Source organism: Wyeomyia smithii, chromosome 1 (assembly GCF_029784165.1).
Source record: "Wyeomyia smithii strain HCP4-BCI-WySm-NY-G18 chromosome 1, ASM2978416v1, whole genome shotgun sequence".
Lineage (NCBI taxonomy): Eukaryota > Metazoa > Arthropoda > Insecta > Diptera > Culicidae > Wyeomyia > Wyeomyia smithii.
Genome location: NC_073694.1, coordinates 155474563 through 155489759, shown reverse-complemented (window position 1 = coordinate 155489759; position 15197 = coordinate 155474563). Strand labels below are relative to the sequence as shown.

At 36.6% G+C, this 15197-nt stretch overlaps 1 protein-coding gene across 3 annotated transcripts in view; it reads right to left on the bottom strand.

The window, feature by feature from the left end:
- Positions 1–15197, bottom strand: part of LOC129718603 (protein pellino) — a 70862-nt gene that overhangs the window by 28840 nt on the left and 26825 nt on the right. For all 3 annotated transcript variants that reach the window (XM_055669529.1, XM_055669527.1, XM_055669528.1), the window contains exons 3-4: positions 14795–14884; positions 1055–1286 (exon numbers count right to left, since the gene is read on the bottom strand). In XM_055669529.1, the coding sequence (XP_055525504.1) occupies positions 1055–1286; positions 14795–14884 (322 nt within the window). The remainder of the gene's footprint in view (positions 1–1054; positions 1287–14794; positions 14885–15197) is intronic.

Sequence of the window (15197 nt, the reverse complement as noted above, 5' to 3'; positions counted from 1 at the left end):
CTCAACAATTGTGGATTAACACCAAAGGAAGTCCCTCCCCGCATATCGACCAGTTTGATCAACAACATCCACAACGTGAAACCGTCAAAGTCTGACAGCAGCCTATCTGAAATTATCATCATCCAAACACGGGTTTGACCTTTATAGCAATGGTGGGTGAACGGTCTCCCAGAGCCGTTTTACGGTCGTTCTGGTTCGATGCCCTCGTGGAGCACCGTTTGGCCGATACTGACGAAAGCGGTCGGTCTGTCAGCAGCGCGGGTGCAACAGGGCCACAATCACATACACACACATTGACTTCTCTCTAATAGTTCGGTCTATGCGGTTTTCGTGCAGCACAGCCACAACATTATGCTGTTCGGTGAATGATCATCATCATCATCTTCGCTCAGCAGCAAGCTTAAGACAGTACGAAGTAAGTCAGCCAGCGTTTCTCCGATGCTTTTTGGTTTAAGATCATTCATCAGTCAAGCCTGCGGCCTTACTTTGACGTTAGTTAAGTTTAAATTTCCTAAGCGAAATTAATCTTTGGAGTCACGAAATGGTAGATGCACTACACGATCATTGTCTATTGGGATGTTTGGTGTATATAATTCTCATGTCCAACTGTAAAGAGAACAAAATGCCTCCTAAAGGTGATAAAAATAAGATGCAAAAAAATTTACACACAAAACTGGGGCAGAAGAAATAAAATTTCTAGAATCATTGGTTGTTGATTCTTTTCGATGCCAAATCGACGTAAGTTGCACAATAATTCAGTTCTGTTCAAAGCGAAAAATTCCATTAACTAATTGACGTATAATGGAAGATAAGGCTGGCTATTAAAATAGGAGCATTACGTGGAGACCCCTAACAATTTTGTTAATTGTACAGGTATCGCTCACACTCAAACTCTATAGTTTGAGCAGCGAATGTGTGCTGATTAGACAAATGTTGTAATTATTCTTTAATTTACTAAAACAATAAAAAGCAGAGATTAATGAACGAATCAACAATTTAAAACTACGCACATTATGTAGAAATAATCGGAAGACGCCCCACGGGTGAAACTCACCTGAAACATATCCGTGTCGGGGTCCTCTTTGTACTCGACTATAACGGCCTGATTCCGAGACAGTGTGTACGATATCGAATGCTGCCTCGCGTCGAGTATTGCCTGTGAAGTCTGAGGTGATTGTACGATGTAGTGTTTGGACCGCTTGACGCCATTCGATTCGGTTCGTTTGTATAGCACAAATTTCGACCGACGCCGGCCACGGTCGCCCTGTGGTAGAAAGCCATTATATCTGCGAAGAAAAAAAACGGAAACAGAACAAGCACATTCCGAATTAAAAAATGGTAAACTTGGCAAAGCGTGTAATTAGTTGCGTAAACATGTTGCCGTCTTGTAGCCATACGGAGACCGCCGCCAGCCAACAGACAAAAGTTGGTTGGCGCAAGACGACAGTGTAATAGTTTACCGGAGTTTAGCCGCTGGGATGCGCTGCTGATACATAGATCTCTGTCCCCGTACAAGTAAGAGGAATGCTCGTCGTTATATGCATCACATGCTGACACATTTCCCATCCCAATTTATTCGGAATAAAGAAAAACAAGAGCAACTACCCAAATGACGCGCCAAGTTTTCTGTCAGAAGTAAAACAGAGACGGTAATTATAATATTGGGCAAACTTCTCGTGGAATTGTATTGAGAAGACAAAACTTTTTGAGGTTTTTTATTAATATTTACTTACATTAAGGCTTTGCGAACAAAAAATCTAAATTAAATTTGACAAAATACAACGAGAAAAACGAACACAAACGGCTGTTTTTAAACTTGTTACTAGGCAAAACCGTTGTCAAATTTTCCGATCAATCGAATTTATCTGTTGATTCAGTTTAACTTCACCTTGACTCGTGTCCGGCGAGCCGAGCAAATCCAAGTGCGAAGTTTTTTTTTCTCTTTCTGCGGCGCTGGCGCTTGACTATTTATGAAATAATATTTTCGTACGGTTGTTAAAGAGAGTGGCAAACAAGGATCGAAGCGCCGCACACTGAGAGCAATCCTAACAAACGGACGGTCAAAATACTTTTCAACATTTTGTGCGTTTCTTAGTGAAATTTCTTCGGATACTTCTTGGCTAGTTTTTAACATAATTGTTTGAATTCTTTTCCGGGGGAATAACACCAAATAACCAGTTCCAGTCTAGTCAGTTTATGTATTCGACAAAGTTGTAATTCTATAAATTTAAATTGAATTCCTGTTAAAACCCTTTCAAAACCAGTTTATTGAGATTTTTCCATAAAAAATCTCACATAATCATTTTGATACCACCAAAGCTGTTGATGTTATAACGAAACATAGTTCTCGTTGAGACTTCAGTATTGTAAATGCCTTTGCTCGCTTTGAAAATAAGTATTAGGTGAAAACTTTACTGTTCAATCAATTATTATTTTATGAATACTAATAAGCATTTGAACTTTTTCATGCTAAATAACTTATCGTTCAAAAACAACCATTTTTGATATTCTCCAGCAACAAGCGTAGATAGGAACGTAGCAGAAAGATAGGATGAATAATTTAAAGGAAGGAGATAACGTAATAATTATTACTATTATTCAACAAGCGTTAAAAATAAAAAATGCTCTAAAAGATAACCTTCGAAAAAATTTGTCTCACATTTCTTCATCCTAGATTTTTTTTTTGTACCCGGGAAGTTTTTATGCTGTTTTAAGACCCCTGCTTCTCTAGGAAGGAGGAGTACTAAATAAATGAGCCACACATGTTTGTATAACTAATCAAGCAAATGGAGCCGAATTCGGCAATCAGGAAACAAAAAAAAATTCTATGGAGAATGGACACCCTTCCTTCCTCTGAAGGGTCCCATACAAATGAACACAAATTTCTGCATAACCCAATAAATGAAATAAATGAACCAAATTTGTCACTTAGGCCTTCGGAAACAGGAAATATTTCTATGACGGTTTGACACCCCTCCCTTCACACATACAAATTAAAAACGAATTTCTACTAAAATCAAGAACTAGTCAAGAAAATGGAGCCAAACTTCGAATGTGAGGATATTAGAGTACATGAAATGTTTCTATAATGATTTGACACTTCTCTTTACTCTGGGAGGGGGAGGAATCCCACACAAATGAATCACATATTTTAGCCAATTTTTCTGGTAAACAGCTTAAAATAGTCGAGATGATGCACAGAAGTCAAAAAACTATCCCTGACACGGCGACTACTGGTTTCTGGAGAACAGAATGATACCCAGAAGTCAGAAATTAACTTCACATGCCATTTTGAAATCTAAGTTGGCGACCTTTGCTCTCTGGAAAACAGCTCAAAACGGCGGAATACTATCCAATATTGGTAATTTCGAACGGTACACAAAAGTCAAAAATTTACTCCAAACGCCGATTTAAAATTTTTAAGGGACACCATATATTTTAATGTGGTCCCCGTGGCTCGTGGCTATGTCGGTCGGCTAGCTCTCCCACACGGTTGTGATATCGGGTTCGATTCCCGATCGAGTCAAGTAACTTTTCGAGCTGGAAATTTTCTCGACTCAGCACTGGGGCACGGTGTATCGTTGTACTTATCCTACACATGCAAAATGTGCCAAAAACAGTCTATCGTATTATCAGGTCTATAATTCAACAAATTATTGAAGAGGAGAAGTTTGTTTCGTACTGATCATTTGCGAACTCGAATGCAACAATGCATTTAATGTAACAAAACAACCTCAGGTAGTTTTACATCAAACTGGTGTATAGCTTTTTAACTATTCCTGTGAATTTTGGAGCTTTTAGTGACCCCAAACGTGCGTCAAAAGACCGCAGAGTGATTGCTCGTCGGGTTCGATAAAACAGATAAAACACTAATACCAACCTGTATTCGTTTTTAGGAATACTTGAATTTTGCATAAATTCTAGCTACTTTCTCTGAAACAACCAGTTCTATCAACAAATATCTAGTACTGTCATGGGTAACCCACTTTCTCCAGCACTAGTCTCCAAATAGACTAATAGACTAAGGGTAACTGAAAGTTACCCTCCCGACTTATCTGTTTGTTTTATATTATACCTTATCAGGTATGCAAAGGAGATATTGGATGAACACTAGGTATGACCGAAAAAGTTACTGACAAAAAACTAGAGGCTGATGCGAAAAAACTCAGTAAACTAATTTAATAAAGGTGTTAACAGGAATTAAACTATATCTTGCAGTTCTTTAAGAAAAAATTGATATCATATGGTTTCTCTATTTAGTCGAAGATTGAAACCAGTTTTCTTGAAACTTAGTTGTTTGTTTTATTTTGCGGGCATTTGTTTTCAATAAAAAAAATCGCTGAAAACTTAGGAATGATTTTTGACTGGCTTGTCTAGCAATGATCCAACTGTGCACCGCTTCCAGCACTACCAGCCGAATAAAGTAGCGGCATAAGCTACTCGCAAAACCGATACTGCAAAGCTGAAAACTCTCACTACTTAGTGCGGAAGGTTCCGCCGCGCTGTATGGAAAATCGATTTTCGATTTCATTATTTTGTTTTTATAATAATTACCCACATATCCAGAAAAAAAAAACTCGAACAAATACGAGTACTCGTGCCTCCAATGAATGACACTGAACAATAAGACCATTACGCGGCACTCTGCGGACCAACAGACCAGCAACGTGCCTCTGTCTGTGTGCATTAGCTTAACAAGGTGCATCTTCGTCACGCTTGTATGAATTGAGAATCCCAGCCCCAAGCAAACCGACCTGCCGCGGACCGGTACGTAGCTGAAGGTTTCGTGCACTTCCAACATTGTTGGCCGGCACTCGAATGACCAAGGTTGTCCCACATCGGCACAGGCCATTCGATACGACCGGCAGCAGCGGCGTGGCCTGGATGGAAAATGTATACCTTCTTCACGGTCCACGCAATACGCGCTATTCAGAACGTGCTTAGCTTCGAGGACCGGAGGGGGCCGATTTCCTGGAAAATGAAAACATCGATTTTTATTGTTATTTTCTGTTACTTTCTTCAGCTGAGAAATTCCTGACCGGAGCGGCGAAGATCTTCACTCGATACGTTCGACTCGGTCCGATGGTAACAACAGTTGAACTTTTGACTTGAGGGTAAACTGTCAATCGGTGGCAACGACGCGAATCGTGCTCTTATGCAGTTGAAGAAGACTCAATCATTTGCAGCCGCCGATGAAAATCGATCTGAGGCCGCTGAGAGCGATTCGTGAACTTTTCAAAACTGACTGTACTATTCAGTTGGTTGTAGAAAGGTTTGCAGTTTTTATTAGCGAACAAAGAACTCTACCGACAACACCATTCTCAATATGGCTTTCAAATACCTAAATTAATCCACCTAGCGGTGAGACCCAGCCTTTCTCCTTCGAACTTATAATTTGTTAAAATAGATTTACTCCAACACTTGATTATTTCTGCTGGATTTGTTATTCATTCTAAACAACAAATATTTGATAGCCAACAGCACAAATATACCGAACATTTAAAATTTAACATATCATCGGCTTCGTGCAACACTAGCACAACTCAAAATTTTGCATTTTTGAGTTTTTGATGGCAAACGATGCCAAATACTGTTAAGTTTCATCACACGAAATCCCATTTCGAAAATCACAGTGTAGAAGTGCCTTTGCTGCACAAATCGAAATTTCTCCATAAAGTTAGTAAAAATAAGGTTTTAACATGGACAACGTGAGCACGTAATATGTGCATAATAGACCCAAAAGTGTTAAATAAGGATTGGTAATCTTAAACTTTAAAGTTTTCTTGAAAATCGAAAAATAAATTTTCGACGCAAATTTTCAAACGCGTTTTTCTCGAAACTATGTTTTTTGAGTTGTGCCAGTGTTGCACGAAACCGACGATATAAATGTAAATTAACACATATACATGCAAATAACATTAAATTCTTTCAACTATATGATGCGATTTTGTTTTTGATCGTGGTATAATCGATTTGTACTCATATACTGCCTATAAATATTCAGATTCTTTAAGTCAACGTTAGTCAGTAGATTTCAAATAATGTATAATTAAATGTTGTTCCTTATACATTAATTTGAATGATCTTATCAGTGAAATTGAAATTCTTTAAAGCAGTTGATATAACTAATTGTTTCTGAGAGGCATCCAATGAATGGCCAAATACCAAACAATATGGGTTCTTGAAACCTGGATTATACCCAGTGGCCAGAATCCGACCTAAAACCCAATTTTCAATCCAGATGACCACTTCTGGTTGCCTGATAATCATAAAATCATAAAATCCATCATAAAATTGCCGAACTGCCTAATCTGGGTATTTCTATGGCGAAGATGGCGACCGTTTCCGATCAACAGCCTAAAGTGACAAATATCATCCAATACGATTTGAAGAAGCGGTATGATACCCTGAGGCCAGAAATCATCTTCAAACGCCATTTTAAATTTCTCGACAATAGCTTCCGGTTTCTACCAGTCTAAAAGGGACAAACATTACCCAGGAATCAACTTCATACTTCATTTTGAAGTCCGAATTTGTGACACCTGTTTTCTTTAAATAAGTCGTGTAATCTTTGAAAGAAGAGATTTTCAATATTTTTACAATTTAACACATAATGGATATAATAAAAGTTCGATTACACTGGTGAACGCAAGTGTTGCCCCGAAGGTCAAACTAAGAAAAAATGAAAAATTATAGCTTTTCCTGTGAATTTTTTTCTTTCTAGGGCAATTATTATGAGCTTTAGAGCAGATTTTTTTTCGATTTTGTCAACCAGTGTTATAATCAAATTAAATGGGTACCAATAAAGCAACTGAACCTTCAATTTAAAACTAAGATTGTTGAAATCAGTGATGCCATCTTTGGCAAAACGAGTGAATTTGATAAAGTATTCTGAACAAGTTTCTTTTCATAACCTTCGAACTACATGTTCAATCATCATAAAATTCGTTATTTAGGGGTTTTAAAGACAGCCCGTTCATTTGATACCTATTTTGTTCAAATCGGTTGTGTAGTTTCTGAGATAATGGAGTTTCATAACTTTTACATTTTGATACATAACAGACAAAGTTACAGTCCGATTATAATAAAATTCAATAGGGTTTGATCAGGTAACTAGACCATTCTATTGCAACTTATTTTGTGAAAATCGGTCCATTCATCTCTGAGAAAAGTGAATGAGTTCAAACAGTCTTAAAAACATGTTTCTTATCATAGCCTGATTTCACAATATTAAACATAACGGACAAAGTTAAAGTCCAATAACATTAAATTCAATAGGGTCCTATGAGTGCAGCCATCTCTGAGAAAAGTGAGTGAGTTTAAACAGTGTTTGAAACACGTTTTCTTGCATAACTTTTGAACTACATGTCCAATCATTATAAAATTATTACACAAATGGTTCAAAAAACAAGCCCGTTCTTTTGATACCAATTTTGTTCAAATCGGTTTTGTAGTTTCTGAGATAATGAAGTTTTGTGATTTTCACATTTTGATACATAACCTCGAAACTAAAATCCGATTACAATAAAATTCTATAGGGTCTTATGGGACAACTAGACCTTTCATTTGCAATTAGTTTCATGAAAATCGGTCCAGCCATCTCTGAGAAAATCGAGTGAGATTGGGAGACCGTTACATATACACACACACACACACACACACATACACACACACATACAGAAAATTCTCTGCTCGTCGAACTAAGTCGATTGATATACGACATTCGACCCTTTGGAGCATTTTTATACCTTTGGTTTTTTCAGTGATTGCTATCCCTTGCTAGGAGAAAGGCAAAAACTGTTACAACAGAAATAAAGACCAACAGCTTTCGGGAAAAATTCATTACATCCTGTTTGTTGCTTCATACCATTGAAAGACAAAAAAAAAGTAAAAAGAAAAGGTTAAAATGAATGACGAATTCTACAGACAGAAAACAGCGAACAATCGTTCAATTCAGAAACCCCTGCTGAGTCTATTATGACTTTGCACACAGCGCACTTCGCGCCCTACATTCGCGAGGCGATGACATTATGCACGTAGGGAGAGGGGTGGTGGGAGCCATAAGTTTCCACATTGTTCGCACTTTTCTCGATCCTCTGTAAGAGGAGACAAAGCATCGGAAAAGACCAACTAGACTCTCCAGCGTGATTGCCTCTGCAGACTCGGGCGGCCCCATTTTTTTTTTGCCTTGGCAGTCAACATCTTAGTAGTTGAAAGGTGAACTTTTGATCCATATTGCTGCTACGGTCGCTCACTTTCGTGGCAGTTTCGTTTCTAGTCTGCCTTTCTCCCGGCTATGTTGTGAAGTGCTAAGTATGTGGCGCTGCGGTTTCTGTAAGACTAGTCCCATGCATCTAAAGTGATGAACAACATTTTCGGGACACAGTGTGTGAATAAAAATATTATCAATAGTTGAAAAAATGTTTGATTTTATATTTGGAACGAGAATTTAAACTTCAAAACTATGAAAAAAAATTGTTAATTATGAAATCATATTACAGAATTCGATATTTTCAAAACCACTTTGTTCACTCAAATCAGACTAATTATTCGTAAGGGATTCGAAATTTCTTGTTCAGGTGGTAGTGTGTGGAAGCCACCACGTGGTCACCACATCACGTGATCGACTACGAATTTTCAGCGCAACAAGACTCGGGAATTGTTAATGCGTTATCTATGAAAACACTATTTTTTGTTTTTATCACCATAACAAACATGATGATATGTTTTCGCAAGTGATGCATTTACTATTACAGAGTGGTAAGCATTTAAAAATTTGAATTCGACCACGTGGTGGCTTGAAGTCGGCCATTTATGGCTTCGACGCACTTCCACCTTAAGAAAGCGGTAACAATTTTATAACTAGCTAATGTGATTGCTAATAGTCGATAATATTACGAGAGTTTATTGTAGCAGCTGGAGATTCAAAGATTTTTGGTTGAAAATTAGTACTAGTTTTACTTGATATACTGCCGCGCATAGCAAGTCAGTCCCATTTGCATTTTCAATAAAATTGAGTTATTACGCGTAAATGGTAGCTAACAATGCATAATTTCGTAACAATGGATGAGCTCATGAACTTTGTTATGAAAAACTGCTGGAAAACATCCAAACATATTGTCCCATCTAGTAAAAAGCAATGTTATAAAATCATATAAAAACGCGTTTTTCTCGGCTTGCTGAAAATGCAGGTGGGATTGACATGCTATTCGCGGCAGTATAGGTTCTAGTGTTTTGACAAGAGTACGTTGTTCACCGCCGTATCTGAGTTTACACAGGGTGGCGAAAAAATTTTCAAGATGAAATTCCCTGATTTTCCCTGAAATATAACATTAATTTCCCAGATATTTTCAGCATTCCGCGCAAAAAAGTGCAACGTAAATTAACGCAACTCTGGAATCCCAGTAAAAAAAATATTCAATCGGATATGAAACCGAATCGTAGAGGTCCTAAAATAGCCTTTCATGCTGAAAATTCAGTTTTTGCGCAAAAGAATCGTTTGAAAAAGTATCGCGTCTCGGTTATAAAATTTTCCCTGAATATATTTTTGTTTTCCCTAATTTCCCCGAGCGAAAAATGAATTCCCTGACATTCCGTGATTTTCCAGGTTTCCGACACCCTGTTACAGCCACTAAGGATTTTTAATGCAGCTTTTTTGGCACAGATGGCAGAATGTAGAATTTAGAATATTAAATCTAGAACTAGAATCTAAAAACCTGAACATATCCCAGAGCACAGAATTTAGAAACCACAAATGAAAAAGTGGTGAATAAGAACCACAAATTGGAATTTAAAACCTAAAAATTACAACCACCTGTCATGAACATCGAAATTGAAAACAAGAGCATACAATATAGAATCAAGAACACAGGATGTAGAATCAAGATCTCAATCAAAATAATATGCAAAGCGATAGGTAAAAATCAACATCCGAATGGGAAAATGCAAAAAAAAAATTAAGCCCTAAGTCAGACTCCGGACTTTGAAACCAAGAATTCAACATCATATATTCAGCCTCTAAAATCTGAAATCCAGAACCCAGAAATCTGTGTCATAGCCAGGCTTCTGAAAATGACTGTCTTTTCGAGACAGAAAACTTTAAACTGATACGGCTCTCATTGTATTGCACATCTCTCCCTGCTCCCCATATGTTCGATAAACAGTCCGACAGCGACTGATGACAGCACACAGCACTGATGACAGCACACACATACTTATGTCTGTTGGTTCTTCCAAAAGACTTTGGTTCCTTGACAGCGCAAAATCCTTCGACACAAATCCGAGCGGGCTGTTAGATGGTTATGATACACGAGAGTAAAACCGATGCAAGCGAGGCTCTGCAAAACACTTTTCTCTCGTGTGGGGAATAAAATTCTCTTAGAAACACGACGAAATTTTCAAGCTTAAAATGAAAATATATCCATTAGCCGTAATATGCAGTTTAATTTTTCAACTGTGAAAATAACATGTTTAGTAACACTGCCGGTCAAAATTATTATTTTTTTGGATTTGACAAATTTCCTTTATATTGCGTTATTTAGAAAGTCCAATATTAAATGAGCTCCAGAGATTTTAGCAAAATAATATAAATTATAAGCAAATCAGAGACAATTTGAATCTAATTCCAAAAAATGCTGTGACTCGAGTTTTACTTATAATACCTCCAGGGGATAAATTACGTATGAAAAGTTTTTAATTGCGCAGAAAAAAATTTATCTGAACTACCTCCAGAAGTGAAAGTTCACATCTATGGGGACTTCAATCAAAACACCGCTGACTTTATCTTGGACCCTGAAAACGAAAACATCCTACTCCCAGTCGTTGGAGATAACATCACTTTGCACTTCATGTTTGACGAAATTGCTAAACTAGCTTTGAACCAGGTTAACAACATCATCTCTCAAGAGATTCCATTGAAGAATAAACGACGCCACGCTAACACTTAAACATCCAGTCTGGTTTAACAAACAAATAAAAAATTTTAAAAACCGCAAACAAAAAGCCCACAAAATTTTCAAAAAACATAATAGCAGTGAAAATTTAGCAATTTACTTGGAAATATGTGATCAACTGGACTTTGCAATCAGTAATGCATTTGAAGAATTCAATGCAAAAACTGAACTAGAAATTAAGTCTTGTCCAAAGAACTTCTTCAATTACGTCAAAACAAAACTAAAATCATACAATTTTCCATCAATAATGCAACTCGATGAACATGTTAATGATAACTCGGAGAAAAATTGCAATCTCTTTGCAAAATTTTTCCAGGAAATCTATACCACATTTTCCGAAGAAAATCGCGACCGCGATTATTTTGCATTTTATCCGGAATATCCAAGAAACGTTGGTGCCAACCAACTTCAGGTACAGGATGTTTTGCAGGGTCTGAGAAATTTAGACCCTTCCTAAGCACCTGGACCTGACGGAATACCTCCAGCACTCATGAAAAATCTTACGAAGGAACTTACATCTCCTTTGTTCTGGCTGTTCAATATGTTGTTGGAAACTGGAGTCTTCCCAAATATATGGAAAAGATCATTTTTAGAGCCTATTTTCAAATCTGGGCGTAAATCTGACATACGTAATTATCGTTGAATCGCTATTATCTCTTGCATTCCTAAACTCTTTGAGGCAATTGTCAATGAAAAGAAATTTGCTCAAGTCAAAAATCGAGTAACTGACAAACAACACGGCTTCTTCAAAGGCCGCTCTACATCCACAAATTTACTTGAATTCGTAGATTACTCATTGAAAGCAATGGATAATGGGAACCATGTTGAAGCTCTCTATACAGACTTTAGCAAAGCATTTGATCGTATTGACATACCAATGCTACTTTATAAACTGCAAAAAATTGGAATTGAGTCTGGTCTCCTGAAGTGGCTTGAATCATATTTAACAAATAATAAAATTTAATGAAAAAAAATCAAATCCCATTCAAATTACTTCAGGTGTTCCCCAAGGCTCTCACTTAGGACCACTTCTTTTTATTTTGTACGTAAACGACATTTCCTTCATCCTCAAAAATATCAAAGTTCTAATATATACCGACGACATGAAGCTGTTTTTGGAAATAAAAAATCAAGAAGACATCAATGTATTTCAGAATAAAATCTACAAATTTTACGTCTGGTGTAAGAAAAGCCTATTTGAATTAAATGTAAAAAAATGCAATGTAATATCCTTTAACAGAAAATTAACAATTAGGTTCATCGAACGCTTCTGCTACAATTTTCAAGACCCGTACACTATCAAAACTTTGTATATTGTCTATGTGAGGTCAATACTGCAATACTGTAGCATTGTGTGGTCTCCTCGTCCTGGGGTACATGAAAAAAGAATAGTATCAGTACAAAAGCAATTTCTACTATATGCTCTTCGTAAGCAAGGTTGGACCGCACATCGTCTTCCGTCATATGAAGCACGCTGCATGTTGATTGACATTCAAACTTTAAAAGAACGGCGAGAGTACGCGATGACTTCATTTGTAAACGATATCGTTTCCAGAACGTTGGCTCAGCAGTACTACTTTCTAAATTGAACTTTTATGCACCCATTCGACAACTTCGACACCGTAGTTTATTTGCTTTTAACCATCATCGTACGGAATACGCAAAAACTGGACCTATAAATAGTATGATGAATTCTTATAATGAACACTACGAAGCCATTGACTTTACGATGTTCCGGTATAAACTGAAACAGTATTTCAAGTCCTTGAGGCTGAGGACACAAAATTAACTTGTTTTATGTTCGTGTATAGTTTAGAAATTAATGTAACCAGAGTACATATATGATTGACGAAATAAATAAATAAAAATGATTTTCATGTCAATTTTTTTCAGGAACACGACTAAAATATTTTATTTGTAATCAAAGTATACTCATTTGCCAAAATTTGCAGTTTTATTTTTCAAATGCCAAAACAACCTATCTGGATCGATCGGCACTAAAATTGGGATTTTGGCATAATGACCTTATATGAAAAATTCCTCAAACTTCGAGGCATATCTTAAAAGGTCGTTGACATGAGGTGTGCACATTTGAGATGGAATGACCCATACTCTGGAATCTAAGTAACAGACATAGGATTGCTTTTCGTTTCTAGAACAGCTTAAGTCACATGTGTTATTTTGTTTATTTGATACATACACTAGAGCCTCCATTGTAGAAAAAAAGGGTGTCTGTGATTGTTGCTGAGATTAAGACATAAAATCCGTAGAGCAATATTTATAAAACTTTTTCCAGCATCCAGATACCAGAATCTAAGAATTCAAATTTAGAACCTTGCGAAATTTTTAAATCGCTTAACAAAGGTATTTGAATCCAGAACTCTGAATCCGAAAATCAGAAACAAGAAAATAGGTCTGAAATCATAGTACAAAATCCATAATCAAAAACACAGAAGGTTGAAAGCAGAATTTGGAAACCTGAATCAAGAAATTACACTCTAGAGTTTAAAGATCAAATTTCAAAATGCATAGGAAATTGGACCTAGAAACCGAAACTGTAAATGCATAAACAAAAATTTGTGAAAGTGAATTCAAAATACTCTATTCAAAATTTAAATAACAGAAATTTCAAACCAAGAATAATTATTAGGATCATGGGAACTAATAAACTTTAAATTTAAAAACCACAAAGCGGAAACGAAAGACAAGAGATCAAAACGTAGAATCGAGGATACAGAATTCCGAATTCTGAAAGCGGAATTATGAATGTGCAAACCAGAACCCGAAAGCCAGTTTTTCAAATCTAGAAAAAAAGAGGCCAAAGTCCAGAAATGAGAATCCTGAATCAAGAAATCTGTAAACTAGAAATCAGTATCAAAATAACCTGAGTACAGAATACAGCATTAAGAATATAGAATCAAGAAGAATAAAAGTGAATATAAAATCCAGAATTTGAAGTCTAGGAACCAGGATTAAAAATATACGTATTTTCAGATTACAGAAAGCAAAAATAAAAAATAATAGCCAGAATCTACAAATCAAAATTCACAATTCTTTATCCAAAACACAAAAACAATTTAATTACCGGTACGAATCAAGGAATAAGTATTTAAGGTTTGGAAATAGGTAACATAAAATCTATAAGTTACAATATAAAAACCGTTAAGTCAATTTTGATGTGGAAGGAAAAAGTAAAAAAAAGGTCATATAGGATGAGGGACGGCTTAAGCAGTAGCGCCTATTTTAATCGGTCGAAGAAAACAGGCCTCAAACTTCTGAATTTTGATCGATATCGACCATTCCAATGATTGAAACGAAAACTTTGATTGTCTAGCTGTCTTGCGAATATAAGAAATACCGTTAAACACAAAGAAATCTGTGAACAATCATCAGTTGAAACAAATCGACCTATATTGCAGCCACTTCGCATGCTTAAAAAAACGCCTGCAAAACATATGGAAACTGCTTAAAATTGGTTCAGGGTGATTGGAATAGTGTCGATTGGTAACTTTAATTGATTATTGATAAAGTTTACTAACTTAGTTTTACAATCTGAAAACAAGTTCTGACAGAGAAAAATATAGAGAACAGATTGATATACTTCTGTTTGAATTTCACCCAAAACATTTCGAGTATCTCGTCTCAATAGACAAGCGGTTCCTAAAGCTGCTTAGAATATGTTCCCTACCCTAGCTTCGTTTGACAATCATCAAAATTTTCGTCTTCCTTCTCGCAGTGGATACCAAAAAATCAAAGAAAATGGTACGCGAACAGGTAAACAAACATTTTGGATTTAGGATTAAAAAAAATAAGACCATTTGAATAAATCTGTTAATACTCACCCTAATATCACTAATTCGCCATATTTGACGCGGGGTTTGTCTGTGTCAGCGTCGCTCTCCGTTATTATGGGAGACTCGGTGCCGTCAGTGCTGCAATGGAAAACAATAGACAAAGAGAGAAAGATAGAGTTAGTATCACAGACGCACAGATGACAAGTTGCTGTTCTAAATTCTAAGCCAAATCCTAGTTGCCCTCATGGTCTTCTGCGCAGCAGACTCCAATTCTTTCCAATTACAAGTGCCATTACTGCTATCAGACATGAGCTTCTTCCGAGTATGCATACCACTACGCGCACATAGAGAGTGAGCAATGTATCATGAACCGAGAAAAAGCCGGCTTGTGTAATTGAGCCACTTAGCGAGAAGCTATCTTCAGTGCGGTAATCGGCACAACTTTCTTGAT